This window comes from Leucopleurus acutus (assembly GCF_964270905.1).
Source record: "Leucopleurus acutus genome assembly, chromosome: 8".
NCBI lineage: Eukaryota > Metazoa > Chordata > Mammalia > Artiodactyla > Delphinidae > Leucopleurus > Leucopleurus acutus.
This window is the reverse complement of record NC_139151.1, coordinates 33341956-33359183: the sequence shown is the minus strand read 5'-3', so window position 1 is coordinate 33359183 and position 17228 is coordinate 33341956. Positions and strand designations below refer to the sequence as shown.

General features: G+C 38.8%; 1 protein-coding gene across 3 annotated transcripts in view; it reads left to right on the top strand.

Moving 5' to 3' along the window:
* The window catches only part of ARHGAP42 (Rho GTPase activating protein 42), a 282644-nt gene extending 267895 nt beyond the window's left edge, over window positions 1-14749 (top strand). For all 3 annotated transcript variants that reach the window (XM_082845548.1, XM_082845547.1, XM_082845549.1), the window contains 3 exons: window positions 290-352; window positions 10258-10337; window positions 10703-14749. In XM_082845548.1, coding sequence (XP_082701674.1) covers window positions 290-352; window positions 10258-10337; window positions 10703-10791 — 232 coding nt within the window. In that variant the 3' untranslated portion in view covers window positions 10792-14749. The remainder of the gene's footprint in view (window positions 1-289; window positions 353-10257; window positions 10338-10702) is intronic.
* Window positions 14750-17228: the final 2479 nt, after the last annotated feature.

The window sequence follows — 17228 nt, the reverse complement described above, 5'->3', positions numbered from 1 at the left end:
CTTTTTTTCTGCTCCCAGGGTTTTCTCAGGTACAAAAAATGCAGGCAGTAAGCTCCCCCGAGGAAGTAGCTATAGGTTTATTACTGTCTGGTACTCAGTGAGCTAGAGACTACATCTAAAAATTTCTTCTACATTAAAGCTTAAAGCAATTAAAATTCAGGTCAAATTTTGGGGACAAATGTTAACTCATTTTTCTGTTTGGGTTAACTGATAACCCTGTATTTTGCTTTGAGCTGCATGATTTTCTAATGGATTTTAATGAAACTTGTATTTTAAAATTATTTTTCAGTGTGGCAGCAAAGGCCCAACTGTTTGAAAACGTTGGTTCACTTAAGTCAGTTTCTTCTGGGCGGTAAGTTCTCAAAACTCTTCAAGTAAAAAACATAAAATAGTGGTGACATTGTTGCCTTGTGTTGACATGGCAGATCATGTTTGACAGCTCTGCCCCTCAGTTCTGCAGATGGTCAAATCCACCTCTGCTCTCTTCACAGGGAAGTGGTCATGACCATATACAGCATTTAGCATGTCAAAATGTTACAGCAGTGCCTTGTTCGCTAAAACCTTCACAAAGGAAGGGGTCTAAACAAAGAGGTTTTCTGAAAGACACAAGTTGCCGTAACCCTTTGCATACCAAAGATTCCTTTGATAACAGTTAGTTTGTGGAAATTTTTCAAATGTGTATTTTTGACTTGTAAAAGTTAATAGAACTTTTTTTCTGGAAGAAGCTTCATGAACATGCATTAAAGACTGCTTATTCTTAATGGCCACTATGGTGCTGTAGAGCTGATTGCCCCAGGGGGCTCTGGTGTTTGAGTGCAGTACTTCATTCAGGGTTTCCAGATTTTACCTTCCGCTCCATCGTTAGAAGGACAAGAATTGTTATATCTTGCTGCTCTTCATGTGCTTGCTTCTAAGGTACCTGCTTCCTCTTCTCTCGGTCCAAATTGATTCTTCTCATCTGCAGTGGACTTTGGGTTTTAATTTTGAATATGTCTAAACTAATGGAATTTCTTAGTATTTTGCTATTTGTGATTTTTTTCTTTTGCTTTTTCTTTTTTTACCGTCAGCAACTAGTACAGGTTGGAAATATTCAGTGAATGCTTGTTGAAAGAGAATATAAATGAGAACACTTGAAGGAAAAACCTTGATTTTTTTTTTTTTTGGATGTACTGACCAAAAAAAAAAAAAAATCAAGGTTTGTCCTTCAAGTGTTCTCATTTATATTCTTGACCATATAAAAGTATGTGAACTTTCTCAGCAAACATTTTTTAAGCACCTACACAATATTGGGCTTTGTCCTAGTTACTAGGGATAACAGTAACCTTCACACTCTTTTTTTGCAAAGCTTCGTGAGGGTGCTCCTATGTTAGTGTTTTTAACTCCACAGAGTAGAGCCGCTTTGGTATCTCACTAGGACGATGGTCAATGCCTTGCATTTATATAGCAAATCCCAGCGTACTTGCATGTACCTTACCTCTGTCTGTAGCATCTTCACCTTCTTCCTTTTTATCAAGGCATGGTGAAAACTAAGCACTGTGCATGTCAGAGCAAACATGATCTCTCTGAGACTGTCACTACTGTTAGGCCTTAGTGTAAGGGATTTAACCTTGCTACTTCTGTCTGTCTTGCTAAATGATTGAATTGCTCCACTAGATGGAGCCCTTTTATTAGGAAGCTCTAAACAATCTTAAGAACTCAAGTACTGGAATCAGAGATAATCTTTTAAGAGCTTTAAGACAGCAAGATATTAATGAAGTAAATCAGTATATGACAGTAACTTAATTACTCTGTTATACAGTAAGCTTACTCAGATGTTCAACAATCAATCTATGCATTTGCAATATGCTTTTACATTCCAAATACTCCAAATCCACTTCTAATAGTTGTCGGCATAAACTTAGAGCTCACTCAATGATATATTGAAGTTTAAGTCTTCTCTGTCAGTCAGTGTGCAGCACTTGTGGACAGTGTCATAACTTTTCACCTGCCCTTTTATTTTGCTTAACTTTGTCTGCCTTTATCAGTTTAGGTAAAACAGTTACCTGTTGCGGTCTTCAAGGGGTGATCTTATGTGGGAGTATCCCCATACAGACTGTGTTTGCCCAATGCCTTTGGTGAAAGAGCTGGATTTGATGTAGATGCAAGTCACATCTTTTCTCAGGGTGTGCAGACAGCTGTCACCTTGGTAGGGGGGGTGGCTGGTGCTGGAGGGACTAGAGCCTGCACAGGACGTGAGGCATGGCTTTGCCTCTGCTTAGCGACTGTCACTGTCCTACCGGGGACGGGGTCTGATCCCACGTTGCTGGAGCAGAAGCCCTGAAGGTATGGCCTGAACTGGCTCTGTTCCCTTTAAGTGTGTGTGTTTCCCTCTCCCTGCACCAGGACCCTTGCCCCAGAGGGGGAAGTGCTAAAGCAGGTGGGGCCCATGTAGGCTCTCAGCTCATGTCAGCTGCAGACAGAGGTCCGATGCACTGCCTGTGCAGGTGCCCATGGCTCTGCTCAGACACAGCCTCTGGTGCAAGTCACCTTCATCCCTCACAGCCAATCACTGCCCTGACCTCTGCTGCCCCTACCGTGTCATAGAACTGTTCCGCAAGGCAGGCAGGACACGCACAGACTCTCTGTGTGTATGGGGGGCCACCACACACACACAGAGTGTGGAGTGGCCACCGTCAGAGATCTGGGTTGCTTCTGATGCACTGCTTGAGTAAGTGCCACCAATGGCTGCCGCTGCCCCACCCAGGCTCTGCCCTGGCACCGGGTCACCTCTGCATCCCACAGTCAAGTCGTCTCCCTAGTCCTTGCTGTCCCAGGTCCAGTGCTGCACTGTGATGTGGAGTCTGTGGGGCTGGAGCATTGGCTGGGCTTGAGCTGGGGTGCATGTGGTGAGGCAGCTGCCAGAAACCCAGCAGCCGCTAGGATCGACCTCTCTCTGCCCTGCCAGGGAAAAAGCCAGTGTGCATGTGCTCTTCCCAAGAGGAATCCAGGCTTCCCACAGCCCTCCTGTTGGTACCACTGGTCCTCCAACCAGCCAAGGGCACTTTTCTCCCCCACATAGGCCCTCAGGACTGGGGCACCCAACCTGGGGCTTGTATCGCTCCCTTCCCAGGATAGCTCTCCGCCTGTCTAATCTCTCTTTTCCTCTGAGTTCCCTTCCAGGGGTACAGATCCTGACCCAAATGCTTCTCTTCCCTTCCTACTCAATTCCATGTGTATCTTTCTTGGTTGTACAGGAGTCCTCCTGCCAGTTTCCAATTTGTTTTCAGTGAGAATTGTTCCACATGTAGATGTATTTTGGATGTGTTCATGGGTGGAGGTGAGGTCCATGTTCTCTTACTCTGCCATCTTGGTCTGAATTCTGGGAAATCCATTTTCTTTATCTATGAAATGAAGGTCACAATTCTGTTTCTGACAGATGTTGTCAGTGTACAAAGTGATGTATTTGAAGTACATGGTAAATTCTCCATAGACGGTCTCTACAATAATAACTAATATTGTTATAATTATTATTATTGAAACTGCTTGCTTAAGATCATCAAGCCTCTAATTAATATGTGTTTGGTATTTGAACATTAACTCTTAACAGTCATTTGAAATCCTTTTGTACCATTAAATACAACTAAACAACAGAAGTTGAGGGTATTTCCCTTACTAACCTCCTACAATGCCTATTTTGCTTTCCTTCTAGGGAACTTAGGATACTCTTGAATTGGACCTCGAAGAATGGTAGAACTGGTAGTGGGTGGTAGAGAGACTAGCCACATTTGGGAAAGAGACCAGTTGGGAGATTTTAGTGGATAGTCTTGAGCAACAGAAAAATAACACCTCTGGATTCACTGCAGGCTCTGAGAGTCATTGAGCAAAGAGGTGATCTAACCAGTGATGCACTTGATCAGATCATTCAAGTGGCTTTTCAAGGAGGTTGTTGAAGGGAAGAGAACCATTTAAGGTGGAACTGGTGATATTTTAAAGATATTTTAAAGACCTTAATTAGGGCATTAACAAAAGCATGAAAAACTGTAAGGAGAATTTTATGGCTAGAACTAGGATTGAGCAACTGCCTTGATACTGGGAATGGGAAGGTTCCAAGTCTTCGAGACTGACTGTCAGAAAGAGTGATTGATAACTTAGCTCCTGAGCTTAGTTTATGAGCGTATGGAGAGGGGCAAGGAACATTTTGGCCCCTGTGTTTGAGGAGCCTGAGGACCATTGAGAGGCAGTTAGAAACGTGCAGCTGGAACCAGGAGAGAGCATGAAGTTTGATGCCAGTAACTTCTGCACAGCAATTATACTGTATAGACAAAGGCATGCTTACCCAGTGTTGGGGCTTACTGAGGGAAAAGGTAAAGTGGCTGGGCATTGGTCTTTGAGGAATGGTTTCATTTAAGGGTCAGGCAAAGAAGAAGGTGGAGGAATCATCACGAGGAGAAAGCAAGGTCAGTGTGGTAGAAGCTACCAAAAAGTCAAGGAGCTCATGAGAGGAGGGCACTGGTTTTAACCTCTAAGACATCACTGGAAATCTTTAAGAAATCAGGTTCAGTGGAGTGGGAGGGGCCCCTCTGCAAGGGAACTTAACCTGCCAGACTTGTTAAAATGAATATTCCTGAATGTGCCACAGACTCGGTAAACCATAGTATCTGAGACTGAGGCCCGGAGAATATGTATTTTTGACAACTTCCCCAAGTGATTCTTAGGTACAAAAAAAAGTTTGAGAACCACTGGAATAGAGAAGAATGTCATAGTACTTAGCGTGACCCTAAGCAGGCATTCGTTATTTTATACTTGTTTCTTTTAACCTGTAAAATGCTTTCAAGAGCCAAATGTCACTAGGCTCTGTCTCACGATTACAAAGGCCTGTGGAAAACAGTACCCTTAAAGCTTTCAGCTCTGTCTCAATGAGTTATACCTGGGCAGTGGGGAAATCCACTTTAAAGTAATATAATTTAGGCAAGCTGTACCAATATTTTCTGAAAGTTGAATTGAGAATTAGAATTAATTAAGAATTGAGTGCCTGGCCCATTATAAACAATCAAATTTTCTATTATTATAATCTAAAACCAATATTTTGTTTATAATTACAAAGCACCAAAACAAAGCTCAGCAAAGTCTTCTCGTTTAGTGAATTTGAGTTTTTAAAAGGCTGTAAGTCATTGCTTCAGAGCACACTGACACATGTAAGACATACATAAGATAAAGCACTGTGACACACACAAGAAAGACAAAGGAAGCCATAGTAATTAAAAATAACATTTTTCTTTTTTTAAGGAATATAAAGAATACTGATAAACTAAAAAAAGTGAATAAAAGCCACCTGTCATTTTGCCACCTAAAGATAACCACATATTGTTGCACAGCCATCTAATCTTACCTGTTGACAGTGGTTCTCAAACAACTTACACAACTAAAAACATTGTTGAGGACCTCCAAGGAGCTTTTGTTTATGTGGGTTATATCTATTAATATTTATTGTATTAGAAATTTAAACGGAAAATTTTTAAATGTTTATGAATTTATTTAACAAAAATAAGCTCATAACTAATGGGTGACAATAACAAGATGCAGGTGTGATTATTCACTCTTATTAACAGTCAACAATTATTAATAGTAGAAGTGATTTTTCAGTGACATTATCTTGAGACTTTACAAATGATATTTAAGTGGATTCACCAGGTATGCACTAGATCATCAATCAGGAGATGTAGATTTTAGCCTGACTCTGCCATAATGTTCATTTCTCTTGGCCTTCATTTCTACATAAAGAAGATGGACCAAGGAAATATGTAGGTTTCCTTTCAAAATCCAAACTCATTATATGACTCAAGTCCCCTGGATGATCACAAGTCCCCCAGCATATGCTGGGGTCACCCTTTTCTGTACAACCAAGTCAGACAGTTTATGTACCTACCCCCAAGTCATAACAGGGTCTCGCCTTCCCATCTCTTCCCTCTTCCAAAGGCCATATTTCTAATGTGTTTAAGACAACAGGAGTTGTTTCTTATCTTCCCCTAAGCTGGGCCACACAGAAGCCCCCTCCTCTGCTGTTGCCGTACACCTGCCATGCTGCAGTCAGCTTCTATCCCTTAATGATGGTCACTGCCAGGACCTCAGGAACTGGCATGATTTTACATTTCTGCAGATCTTCTTAATATCTGTCATAATAGGAAATAAATGTATTCTCATACACATTCCATTAGCTGTCAGAGTAGTGCCTCTCAGGGTCCCACCTACCCCTCCTTCCAGATTTCCCTTGACCACACTTTGAGAACCGCTCCTCTGTGATAAACACAGAAAAGGACCCATGAAGGTGGTGTTCGTGGTATTGTTCCCACCATGGTGCCCAAGAAAGTACATGCTCAACAGAATTGTTGGGAAAATAGATAAAATACACATTTTAACCTAAAAAGACTTTTTTATTCAGTTTTTCACTCTATTTTTAATGGAGTTGCAATATTCTTGTCTTTGACACAAGCAAGTTTGACTCTACAAGCTCCTGTAAGAGATTTTTAGCATTGAGAAATCCAATACTCAGACATCCAAGCCAGAAACAGCCCATATTTGTTGGCAAAAACCTAAGAAAAGAGTAATTTTAAGAAATCTCCAACTAGTGACTAAAAAGCAAATGTGCGTTTATTGCATTACCTATAAGTGTTTATTGCGAATTGTCATAGGCAGTTTGGAGGTCTTGCCAATGACTAATTTTTCTGTAAAATTTTTGCCTTGCATGCTGACACTGTTTCATGTCATGTTTTCTCCTATAGCATTATTCATAGTAGCTACCTAATAATTCATTGGATTTGGTGTATTTTGTTTATTAAATCCTCTACTGATGAATAATTAGATTGTGGTGATTTGTTTGTTCTTAGTTTTTCTGTATGTTACTGCTTTGGCACCTTTTAGACTATATCTTCCTACTCCCCTCAGAAGGGCATTCCTACCCACTTCAGAAGTGAAATTCTCAGCATACAAAAAATGTGTGTGAGAGACAGTGAGTGTGTATGTGTGTTTAACATTGTTAAGTGGCCCTTCAGAAAACATTATATCAATTTTGATTTGGTGAATTTTTTATTTTGCTTATCATTGAGTATTGAGAATTTTGCACACTGACCCTGTCAAACCTTTAAGTCTACTCGTGAGCATTAGACAGTGTTTAGAATTAGGAATAGGGCTTGTGAACAGATCATCTTCCAAATGATAAGAGAAGAAATGGCTTTCAGGACAGCAGGCATCATTACCTTACTTTCCAATGCGAAAGGAAGCAGGATTCTCAAAATCCTTTTCAAAGGATATTAGAATCTTGTGAACAGAGACTCAATAGGTGACAGTGTTATTTTCACATCTTCTTCAATACACCAAGGCAGTAAAAGAAGAAGCATTAGCACCTGGAAAGAAAACTCCACTGACACAGAATTCTACATTAAATCATCAAAGCTCTCTGCTGAGTTAACACCTGTAGATACAGAGCTCAGCAGAAGAAAATTATACCTGTCTAGTCACATGCCCAGGTAATTGAAAAGTCATGACAGATATTATTTTGTGCTGTATATTTTGACACATTTAACAGTATCCATTTATTTAGTGATGTAATTATTCTGTATGTGTTCCCTCACCATCCAATCCCATAAAAAACTATAAGGAGAACATTCATGTCTGAAATATTAATATAAATAATTTGGTTGCATTTTAAAGTATATGAAAAATTATGTCATTGCAAAGATTACTATATCTTAATCATTTCTATAACTCTGGAATTTGTTTCCTTATGCATGCCTTAATTTATCTTAATGATTCAAAGTAATAAGACAGTGATTATTGGTGGAAATCACTGCTGCTAGAAAATTTGACTTTTTAAAAATCTTTACATGTTTTTAGAGAAGAGGCTCTGCAACCCTCAGTTATATCAGATATCAGATCACATTATATCAGGTCAAATTAGATCAAGTTACACCAAATTATATCAGATCAAATGTCTATACTTGACTAGAAGATTTATAGGAAAAACTAGTATCATTTCTATATAAGATCACCATAGTCTGATTCTCAGAAGTCTTCATAACTTGGTAGCATCCTCTCCCCGCACCCCTAACCCATGTCAACCAACACACCCATGTGCACACGTTCACATGCACATGTGAGCACATGGCTGTTCTTTAGTGTCAAATCTTGTCCTTCTCTGGGTGCCTCCACTTCATCAGTTTTTCCTTAGACCATGTTTCATTGGGAAGTGGTGGTGTGTGCCTACCGCAGACTCTCCTAGCAAAGTTTCTGAAAATACAGCCTGAGACTCACCTCATATGAAATAGACTCTGGGGGCAGGGCCATGGTTTTCCTCTGTAAGCTTTCCCATCTTCAGGTAGCCACTTGGGAAGCCTAGTTTAAGTGACCTAGCCTCATTCGGGAAGTTTAGAGATAAGACCCAGGGTCTAGCTCCAATAGGGAAATGTAATCATAATGTAACACTGTTACTTTGAGGGCCTCAGATGGCAAATACTGCTGATGCTTCTTTGCTGATGAAGTATTGATTGGGACCTCAGGGAGGAAAGACAAGATGCCTTGAATCTTTAAGAGGACTTATCATGTAGAAAAAGAGTCCAGAGAACCTTCCCTTTTTTTTTAACTCATTAATTCAGCAAATATTTACTGAGTTACTATTAAGCATCAGGCATTGTTCACAGAGGTTACATTCTAACTGGGGGAGAAGACAAGAAATATCAACAGTGGCACCAGAATACCATGCAGACTTTAAACTGGAGAATATGAGAGTTGCCTGGGCAGCTATTTTACAGTGTGTGGTCAGGGAAGACCTGGCCTTCAGTGAAACTCAAGAAATGTAAGATAAACTAGAGGGCCATAGCTGAGTGAAGATCAAGAAAATATCTCAGAGCGAGGCCCAGCCAGCCCTGAGGTGGGGATGGGTTTGGCGTGTTTTGGGAGGAGAAAGAGGGCCGGTGTGACCGACGTATAGTAGGTGAGTAGAGGCAGGTACAAAAGATGTAGGAAATTCTGGCAGGTGCCACATTGTGTATGGTATGGAGGCCAGAGGTGGGAACCAGTTCAGGGTTGTTTTCAGGGAAATCATGTGATCACAATGTGATCATCAAAACCTTTCAAACTATCCTCTGGCTGCTCTGTATAGAACGGATTGCAAGGGGACAGAAGAGGAAGCCCAGAGGATTTAGGAAGTTAGGAAGCCGTTCAGTGAGCTAGGCCAGAAATGATCTTGGCTTGGACTCTGGTTGTGGTAGAGATGGTGAGAAGTAGGTGGAGTCAGGTCATTGGATGTTGCAGAGTAAAGGCGACTTCATTGGTGACTTGATTAGCCTCCTCAGATGATGGCTTTTTTAGTGTTGGCTCAGATGGTTTGAAACAGCTCTCATATAAAACTCTGAAATTCTGGCTTCCCTTAAAAAAACAGAGTATCTGGCTACTTGGAACCTGAACTCCGATATGAGAACAGATGTCAGAGCTGAGTGCTGTTTTCCCTTTTTAAGAGATGGGTATACTCTGATTTACAAAGACATGTCCCCACGTCTCCCTGACAGTGAGGCTGTTGTTGGTTGCCATTTATCATCAACTTATCCTATTGTTTTTCTTATTTCATGCCCACTTAGTTTATTTACCATACCCTATAGACCTTTTAATTTGTGGATCTCACCTCTTATAGTCTGAAATTAAAGTGGCAAATAAATAAATAGGGCTTTAAGGTACCTAAGAACCTCTATAGAGCTGAAAAATAGCCTATTTGGCAGAATACTAACAAATAATAGTGTTCTTTAAAACCAGCTTATTTTATTTGTTGTAAGTCAGGTGATTACTCTTGGGGGCATTGCCTGGAAGCACAGGAAAGGCTTTGGGTTGTGCTGTCAGTGTTCTCTGGTTGCACAAATGTGTTCACTTTGTGAAATGCACTTATGCACACTTACATGTGCACCTTATGTATATCATGCTTCACTTATAACTAAAACCAGTATCTTTTTTTTTTTTTTTCGGTATGTGGGCCTCTCACTGTTGTGGCCTCTCCCGTTGCGGAGCACAGGCTCCGGACACGCAGGCCCAGCAGCCATGGCTCACGGGCCCAGCCGCTCCGCGGCATGTGGGATCCTCCCGGACCGGGGCACGAACCCGTGTCCCCTGCATCGGCAGGCGGACTGTCAACCACTGCACCACCAGGGAAGCCCCAGTATCTGTTTTTAAGAATAGTTTTAAGTATAAATATACTTGAGCGTTGTGGTTTTCACAAATTGTCTTTTGCTCTTTCAGCCAAGCCAAAGCCATGTACTCCTGTAAAGCAGAGCACAGCCATGAGCTTTCCTTCCCACAGGGAGCAATATTTTCTAATGGTAAGTACACCCATTCCCTTTGCTTAAGTTTATCATCATGGGGAGGAGGAAGAAGGAGTGGTGTAGCAATAAGAGTCTAAAGTAGAAGCCAGGAAACTCAGAATCATGTCCAACCTCTCATACCTGTACAAGTGAATGCATCAAATCCCTCTAGACCCCAGTTTCCTCCCCTGTGTCAGAGAGAGAGTGATTGATTATATAAATGCAAAAGGCATTTCCAGCTTTACAGGTGCTGTGACACTGTTTTGACAGCTTGAGTATATATGCATACAATCTGATGTGGATTTTTACCCATTTGTGTATAGAATTATTTGAAGCTAATGTTGACTGAGTGATATTTCTTTATGTATTTTAATTTTTGCCAGTGTACCCATCAGTGGAACCAGGATGGTTGAAGGCAACATATGAAGGCAAAACAGGACTCGTCCCAGAAAATTATGTTGTCTTCCTCTAATACTTTTTAGTGGATGGCAGTATCTTCATGGTATCCATGGTAACAAATAATAAGTGCTATGATTTTATCTGACACAGATATGGGGATCAGCCTGCTAAAATGAAAACAGTCAATTTCTACCAAGTTTTACACCAGCAGACTATGTGGCTCCCTATTAATGGAAAAGGAAAAAATGTTTAAATTGTTTGCCATTCTTTTTTAATTTTGGCTAGTTTCATATTTTAAAATAGCTTATCCTCTCCTCCCCACCCCCCTTTTTTTTTTGGAAAAGTAACTCTCCACAATGTCTCTTTCATAATAATTATAGAATCTCAAATACTGTGTTAAGTACTATATCCCAGAAATTTGGAAACCAGAAATCTGCTATAAGACTTTTGAAATCTGCCCTTTACTGTCTGGTGTTCTCTGAGAAACCTTGAAATCATTACTAAAAAATGTAATTTAAATTGTTCATTTATTATTTTTTCTTAAAAATATACTGCTTTTATATATGATTGTTTTGCTGGTCCTAAACATTTCAAGGAAATAACGAGTTTTTCTTAACATAGGTTTATTTTTATTTGTTTACCAAGTAGATGATAATATTCAAAAGCAGTAATGAGTAATGTATATGATGTCTGTAAATGAAACCAAATTAGGTCGTACACTGATTCCACTGTAAACATTCTATCCAGCATTCCAGATGCCTTCTCTGGGCTTAGAGCAGGATTCAGCAAACTATTTCTGTAAGGGCCTGATAATAAATATTTTGGGCTTAACAGGTCATGTGGTCTCCATTACACTACTCCACTCTGCCATTGTAGCAGAAAGCAGCCATAGACAACATGTAAATGGCTGTGGCTGTGTACCAATACTGCGCTTTCTTTCAGGACACTGAAATTTGAAAATCATGATTATCACGTGTCATGAAATATTAAGCTTCTTTGACTTTTAAAATTCCATTTAAAAATATAAATGTTTTTAGCTGATGGGCCATACACGAACAGGTGACAGGCCAGATTTGACTCATGGGTCATGGTTTGCTGACCCCTGGTTTAGAGGATGTGTAAAACTATCTTTATAACTTTGAGATTTTATGAAATTTTATTCCATTAACATATAAATACTGATAAATCATATGCACATATCCTCTGCTGGTAGCATTGTAGGGGTATCACAAATGTATAATTACAGTAATAGGAAAACAATGTAAAAGTGCAGTACACAGGCATACAACTTAAATTCTACTTGTAACTCTGTAAAGTGTCAAAGTATTTTATTGATATCTAATTTTGGCTTTTGAGAAATTGTCCTACAAATGATAAAGATGCTGTTTTAAGACAGTGGTAGGGACACTATGCCTTCTAAAGTCTACGCTTAGTTGAAACATAATCTAAACATAAAGGTACAAGATTCTTAAATTATTTTGAACCAGAGATTGAAATTGTTTCATCATCTCTAGCAGTAATAAAGTCATACATAATTTTCTGTTATGCCTTTCAATTTACAGCCTTTATTAGGAATTTCACTGAATTTATAGGGCATAGAAATAGGTGTTTACTATCCATTTATATTTACCATCAACATCTGATCATTCATCAATCATTATTTAAATTATTTCTATTTTAATAATCCTCATATTATTTCTATACATATCTGCATATGGCAAAGAGCCTTTCTTCTCAAGATTCCAAAAAGCTGGTTCCCTGCCATCTACTGCCACAGCACTGGCCCCCTTGGCCACAGTATTTTACTTCTTACTTCAGAGTTCTTCACTGTACAGACACTCAGGTATTGACTGTAGACAGTTCTTTTTACGTGATATTATGATCTGTAATCTCAATCTCTTCTTTAAATTAATGTTTCTAGAGTCAATAGGTTAAATTATACACACACACATATACAACTATGCCTTGGAGCATGTATGCTTTTAAAATTAAAAATGGAATAATGGATTAGGATTTAAAGGTAAAGAGAATAACAGTAGGCAGAATCACAACCAGAAAGAAATACCAGTGCATTGAAATAAAGGAATAAGAAATATTTAATGTTGTAAAAATTAGTAATATAATGAAAAAATCTGATACATTTGTCTCCTTTTTTTTTACCTGCTAGTGTTGATTTTTTACACTATAATTTTGTATTGCTAGAACTTCTTGGTCTCTGGATCCTTGGTGGTCCTTAGTAATAGTAATTGTATTAATGACACCCTGACTACCCTCTGCTGGAACAGAGGTAATCTCTCTAGTAGACCAGTCCCTTAGTCTAAAACACCCTCAGTTAAAGCACCCTTGCAAGCATCTGGCATCCTACTAAATTAGAGCCTCTTAAGGCAAATTGATTTTCTTTCAAAGACCAACTTGACTCCAAAAAGTGATTCAGAGTCCTACTTCACTTGCTGCTGCATAGAGAAATCTCAACCTTCATTTTATTTTAACACAGGCCAGAGTGTTCCTGCCTCTGAGTTGTCTGTGAGCTAATTCCACAGATGCTCAGTGAGGAATTAAAGCATTTGCTGTTAAAGACATGGGCGTGAGGCCCCTCTCCTTTCTCTTTGAGGCATATATTGTGGCAGTACTTGATACGGTCCCTGTTTTGAAACAGACTACAAAAATGCTTGTTCAAATTGTGCTTTTGTTTGAAGTTTTAATCTTACAGATTTGTGAGGATAGTCTCTTTTCTTCATATTGATTGTGTGTGGAAGCAAGTCATGGCCATATGCTAGGGATAGACTGAAGCTGCTTTTCCCTAGAAATGTTTCCAACAGAAAACGTATTTATGAGCATTGGGAAAATCAGGATATGTGTTCTAAATCACATAGAATATTAATTACACAAGAAGGTAATGCCAGTCACTAGAAGAGGATCACATTTGAAATTATAACAGCATTTCAATAATGAAACCTTAGCTTTTCAGAGACATAGTAAAGATATGTTAGAACTGCCATATGCACACCTTTGAAACACACAACGTGGGTGCCCTAATCACTGCTGACAGTATAATCAGTATGAGAGTGAGATTGATGAGTCCAAGTCAATCATCTCATCTGTTATGTGAAAAAATCCTCGAGTACAAAACTTTTACGTATATTACAGGTGATTTTGTTGTGCTGTAATGCCACCAACTTATAGGAACTAGTCAGTTAACTGAAGGCTTTTTCTATTGTGTGTAAATGTCTGAGCAGTGAAATAATCTTTGTATTCCTGTAAAGTCTGTGAAGTATGAGAAAGTGCCATTTCTCCTTGTTACATGAGAGTGGTTTTACCAGTTGTGTTGGCTCTCTGTGCCTTGCACTGTGAATGGGCATAATCAGGCTTCCCAACAGTGGCTCTTTCAAGAAGGGTGGAGATTTTTTTTTAAATGCACCTTACAATCCCAAACTATCCAGGTTCTCAAATAGCAAAAGTAGGAAAAGAGACATAATGATTTGGAGTTTGTTCCTATTCTGTGATAATTGATTTTACGCATTGTGGCGTGCCTCCTAAAAATCCACCATGATGTAAGGAAAGTAAATCTGGCCCTGCAGTCCTGTGGAGACAGCACCTGCCGACCTCTTCACTCTCAGCCTCATCTTCAGGTCTGTCCGTGTCTGATGTGCAGAGGATATCATTCACATGGATGCTGATTTAGAAGAGTCCCTCAGAGCCTTTCTTCAAACAACTTCAATTTTTAGTATGCCCCCCAATTATGTATTTGGGATGCCTTAATTATTTAGAACCCCATCTTGATTTGTACTCTATTGACTGAAGTTAGAGGAGGTGGACCAATTTAGGAAGAGATTTTATTCTTTGGTTTTACAATACATTTGTAATTTACAGCTGTTACTATGTCCTAAGATCAGGGAATTGGACCCCAAAGTCATATCTCCTGGTAAAGAAAAAAGACAGAGACATGATTATTGTCTAGAAGTTATTTTCCTCTTTAGTAAAAGTTTCCCACTTAGGGTAGAAATTGCTATTTACTTTTCCCTCCTACCTTGTTTGGTACAAGAAATTGCTATTTACTTTTCCCTCCTACCTTGTTTGGTACAAACTCAAAACACTTTTTCCAGGTGAATAGTCTATTGAATAAACTTCTGAATAGTCTGTATCCTACCTGTCTCCCGTTGATCCACAGACTTAATTCAGGTATTTCTCAACGAGTCTCACATCTCCTAACCATATTCACTGTATCTGGTTTTTGTCACCAGTATCTCTGTGCCTCAAATCTATGTGGTAGTGACCTCAGACAAATTCACACTTAGGAATGACATGGTCTTTTAGAGGATCAGATCAACAAATAGGATTTTTCACTTTTTTTCAGGCAGGTGCATTCACTGTTTTAAATAACAGATGTCAAATAAGTTGATAGCACTCACAGCAAGCCACAGACAGAAAACTGATGCGCATATTCTAGACCAAAGTTTAGAAGCTATTTCATGACTTAGGGAACCCAACAGGTTATACTCTTTCCTTGGCACTCATGGGAGAGATGCCAGGTTCAGAGGTTGAACATTCCTTTCTTGGTGCCATAGGGAGAAAATGGAGTCTGTGTGCTTGCTGAGGAGTCTCAAAAGGCAGGGCCATTTACGGTTATCACAAACATAAATATCCTCCATCATCCACGATGGTCATGTTCAGGGCCACGTGAGGACCTTCAGTGTTGGGGAGGGTGCCTACCCCACCTTAATTAGATGATCACTTTCTCCCCTTTTACCATCTCTTGGCAGTGTTTCCCATGGTCTTTACCCTTCCAGAGCCCAACCTGGACTTGAATCCATTGCCTCTTAGATTAAAACTGTGCATTGTTTTTTATATGGCGGTTAGAGATTTTATATCTGCCTTTGTATCTTCAGTCATGATGTATGCTTAAAAGCTGAGATATCACATATTGAGGGCTGCAATTTCAAGAGTCTTTTTGAACTCTTAGCTGAAGCCTTTACAAATAAATAAGGAGTGTGGCAGGGAAGACGACTGTTCTTTTTTGTTTTGTTTTGTTTTTTAATTTGAATCCTATTTATATACTGTTAAATTTGAGGTACTATAGTTTATATAAAAGCTAAATATTTAGATGACATATTTCAGTATTAGGAATTTGTCTGCAGCCATTAACATAACAAATTAAATAATAAATATGATGAAAATGATTGTCAGTAAATTATCATATTGAATTTTTTGTTTATTTTGTAGTGTCTTGTATTTATCTGCACTTCATGTATATATATGCACGCATACATATACAAACATGTAAATAACTTCATGTTATTCCATATCTAAATTGCCACAGTATCTTTAATGTATGTTTACACTGTATTTTAAATTACTTTAAAAATAAACTATGTAAGCACATTTTAATTTAGTCCTTGTACTTGAAGACCCAGTGTGTTGGAGGGCAGCTATCTTGGATTCATATAGAAAAAAACCCAAAGTTTCAGGTATTGTGAATGGTCATTTTGGGTGTGGCTGAATGGAAAAAAATCATAGCAGAATTGATAACTTTTAGATCCTGATAATTGGACCTTTTCCCGAGAAATTGGCATTATGAAAGATCAAGAAAATGTTAATAATGCAGATGTCTACAGGAAGGAGAATCAAACAGATCATAAACAAATTATCAAAAAACAGGTATGCAGGCTTACCTGAAAATAAGTCTGTGGAAGTTTACAAATGTGCCATGGAAGAAGCATCAACATACAAATAATCTCCTTAGATTTTTATTAGTTTTATGACCCTTTTGGTCACTGTTTGACTTCTAGCTAAAATTTTGCTTTTCTTCATCAAAAAAAAGGGAATCGTGTATTTATTTTGCGCTGCTAAATGGATTATTAGAGTGTAACAAATCCTTGCAAAAACTAAGCCTGACAGCTTAGTAACAGGACCATTGGGCATACAACCTGATTTGTTCAAATGGATTGTAACTTTCTTCAATATCAAGAGGAGAAGCAATAAATTCACGACAAAGACCTGTTGAGCTAAAAAGGTATTAATGTGAATAAATTCCAGTATGATTAAGCAGGAAAGAACTGTTAGGATAGGTAATAGAGATCATTGTGGATCAGCTACTGTTTGAGAGTATTGGGTTAGAAGGAACTGACCTAGATGGAATCTCTTATAAATGATATTTTAGAAATAATGAAAACAAGCCATCTCCTAACAGGCAAAGCTGGAATGATTTGAGCAACAAAATAAGTCATGTACTATTGGATAATGGGATTATAATCCAAAGTATAAAATATCCATGAATCCACACTGATACAAGGAAATAGCAATAAATTTCATTTATATAAATAAATGTAAAATAGGAGAGAAGAGGCAAATATTCTTTAGAGAAGAATTTCAAATAACCATTAGAATTTTATTACCCTTCCCTCTAGGGATTAGAGTTTAACCCTTCCCCACTTGAGGATGCGCTAGACTTAATGACTAGCTTCTAAAAAGAAAAGTTCAGAAAAACTACTGTACCTTTACAGAGGAAAAGCC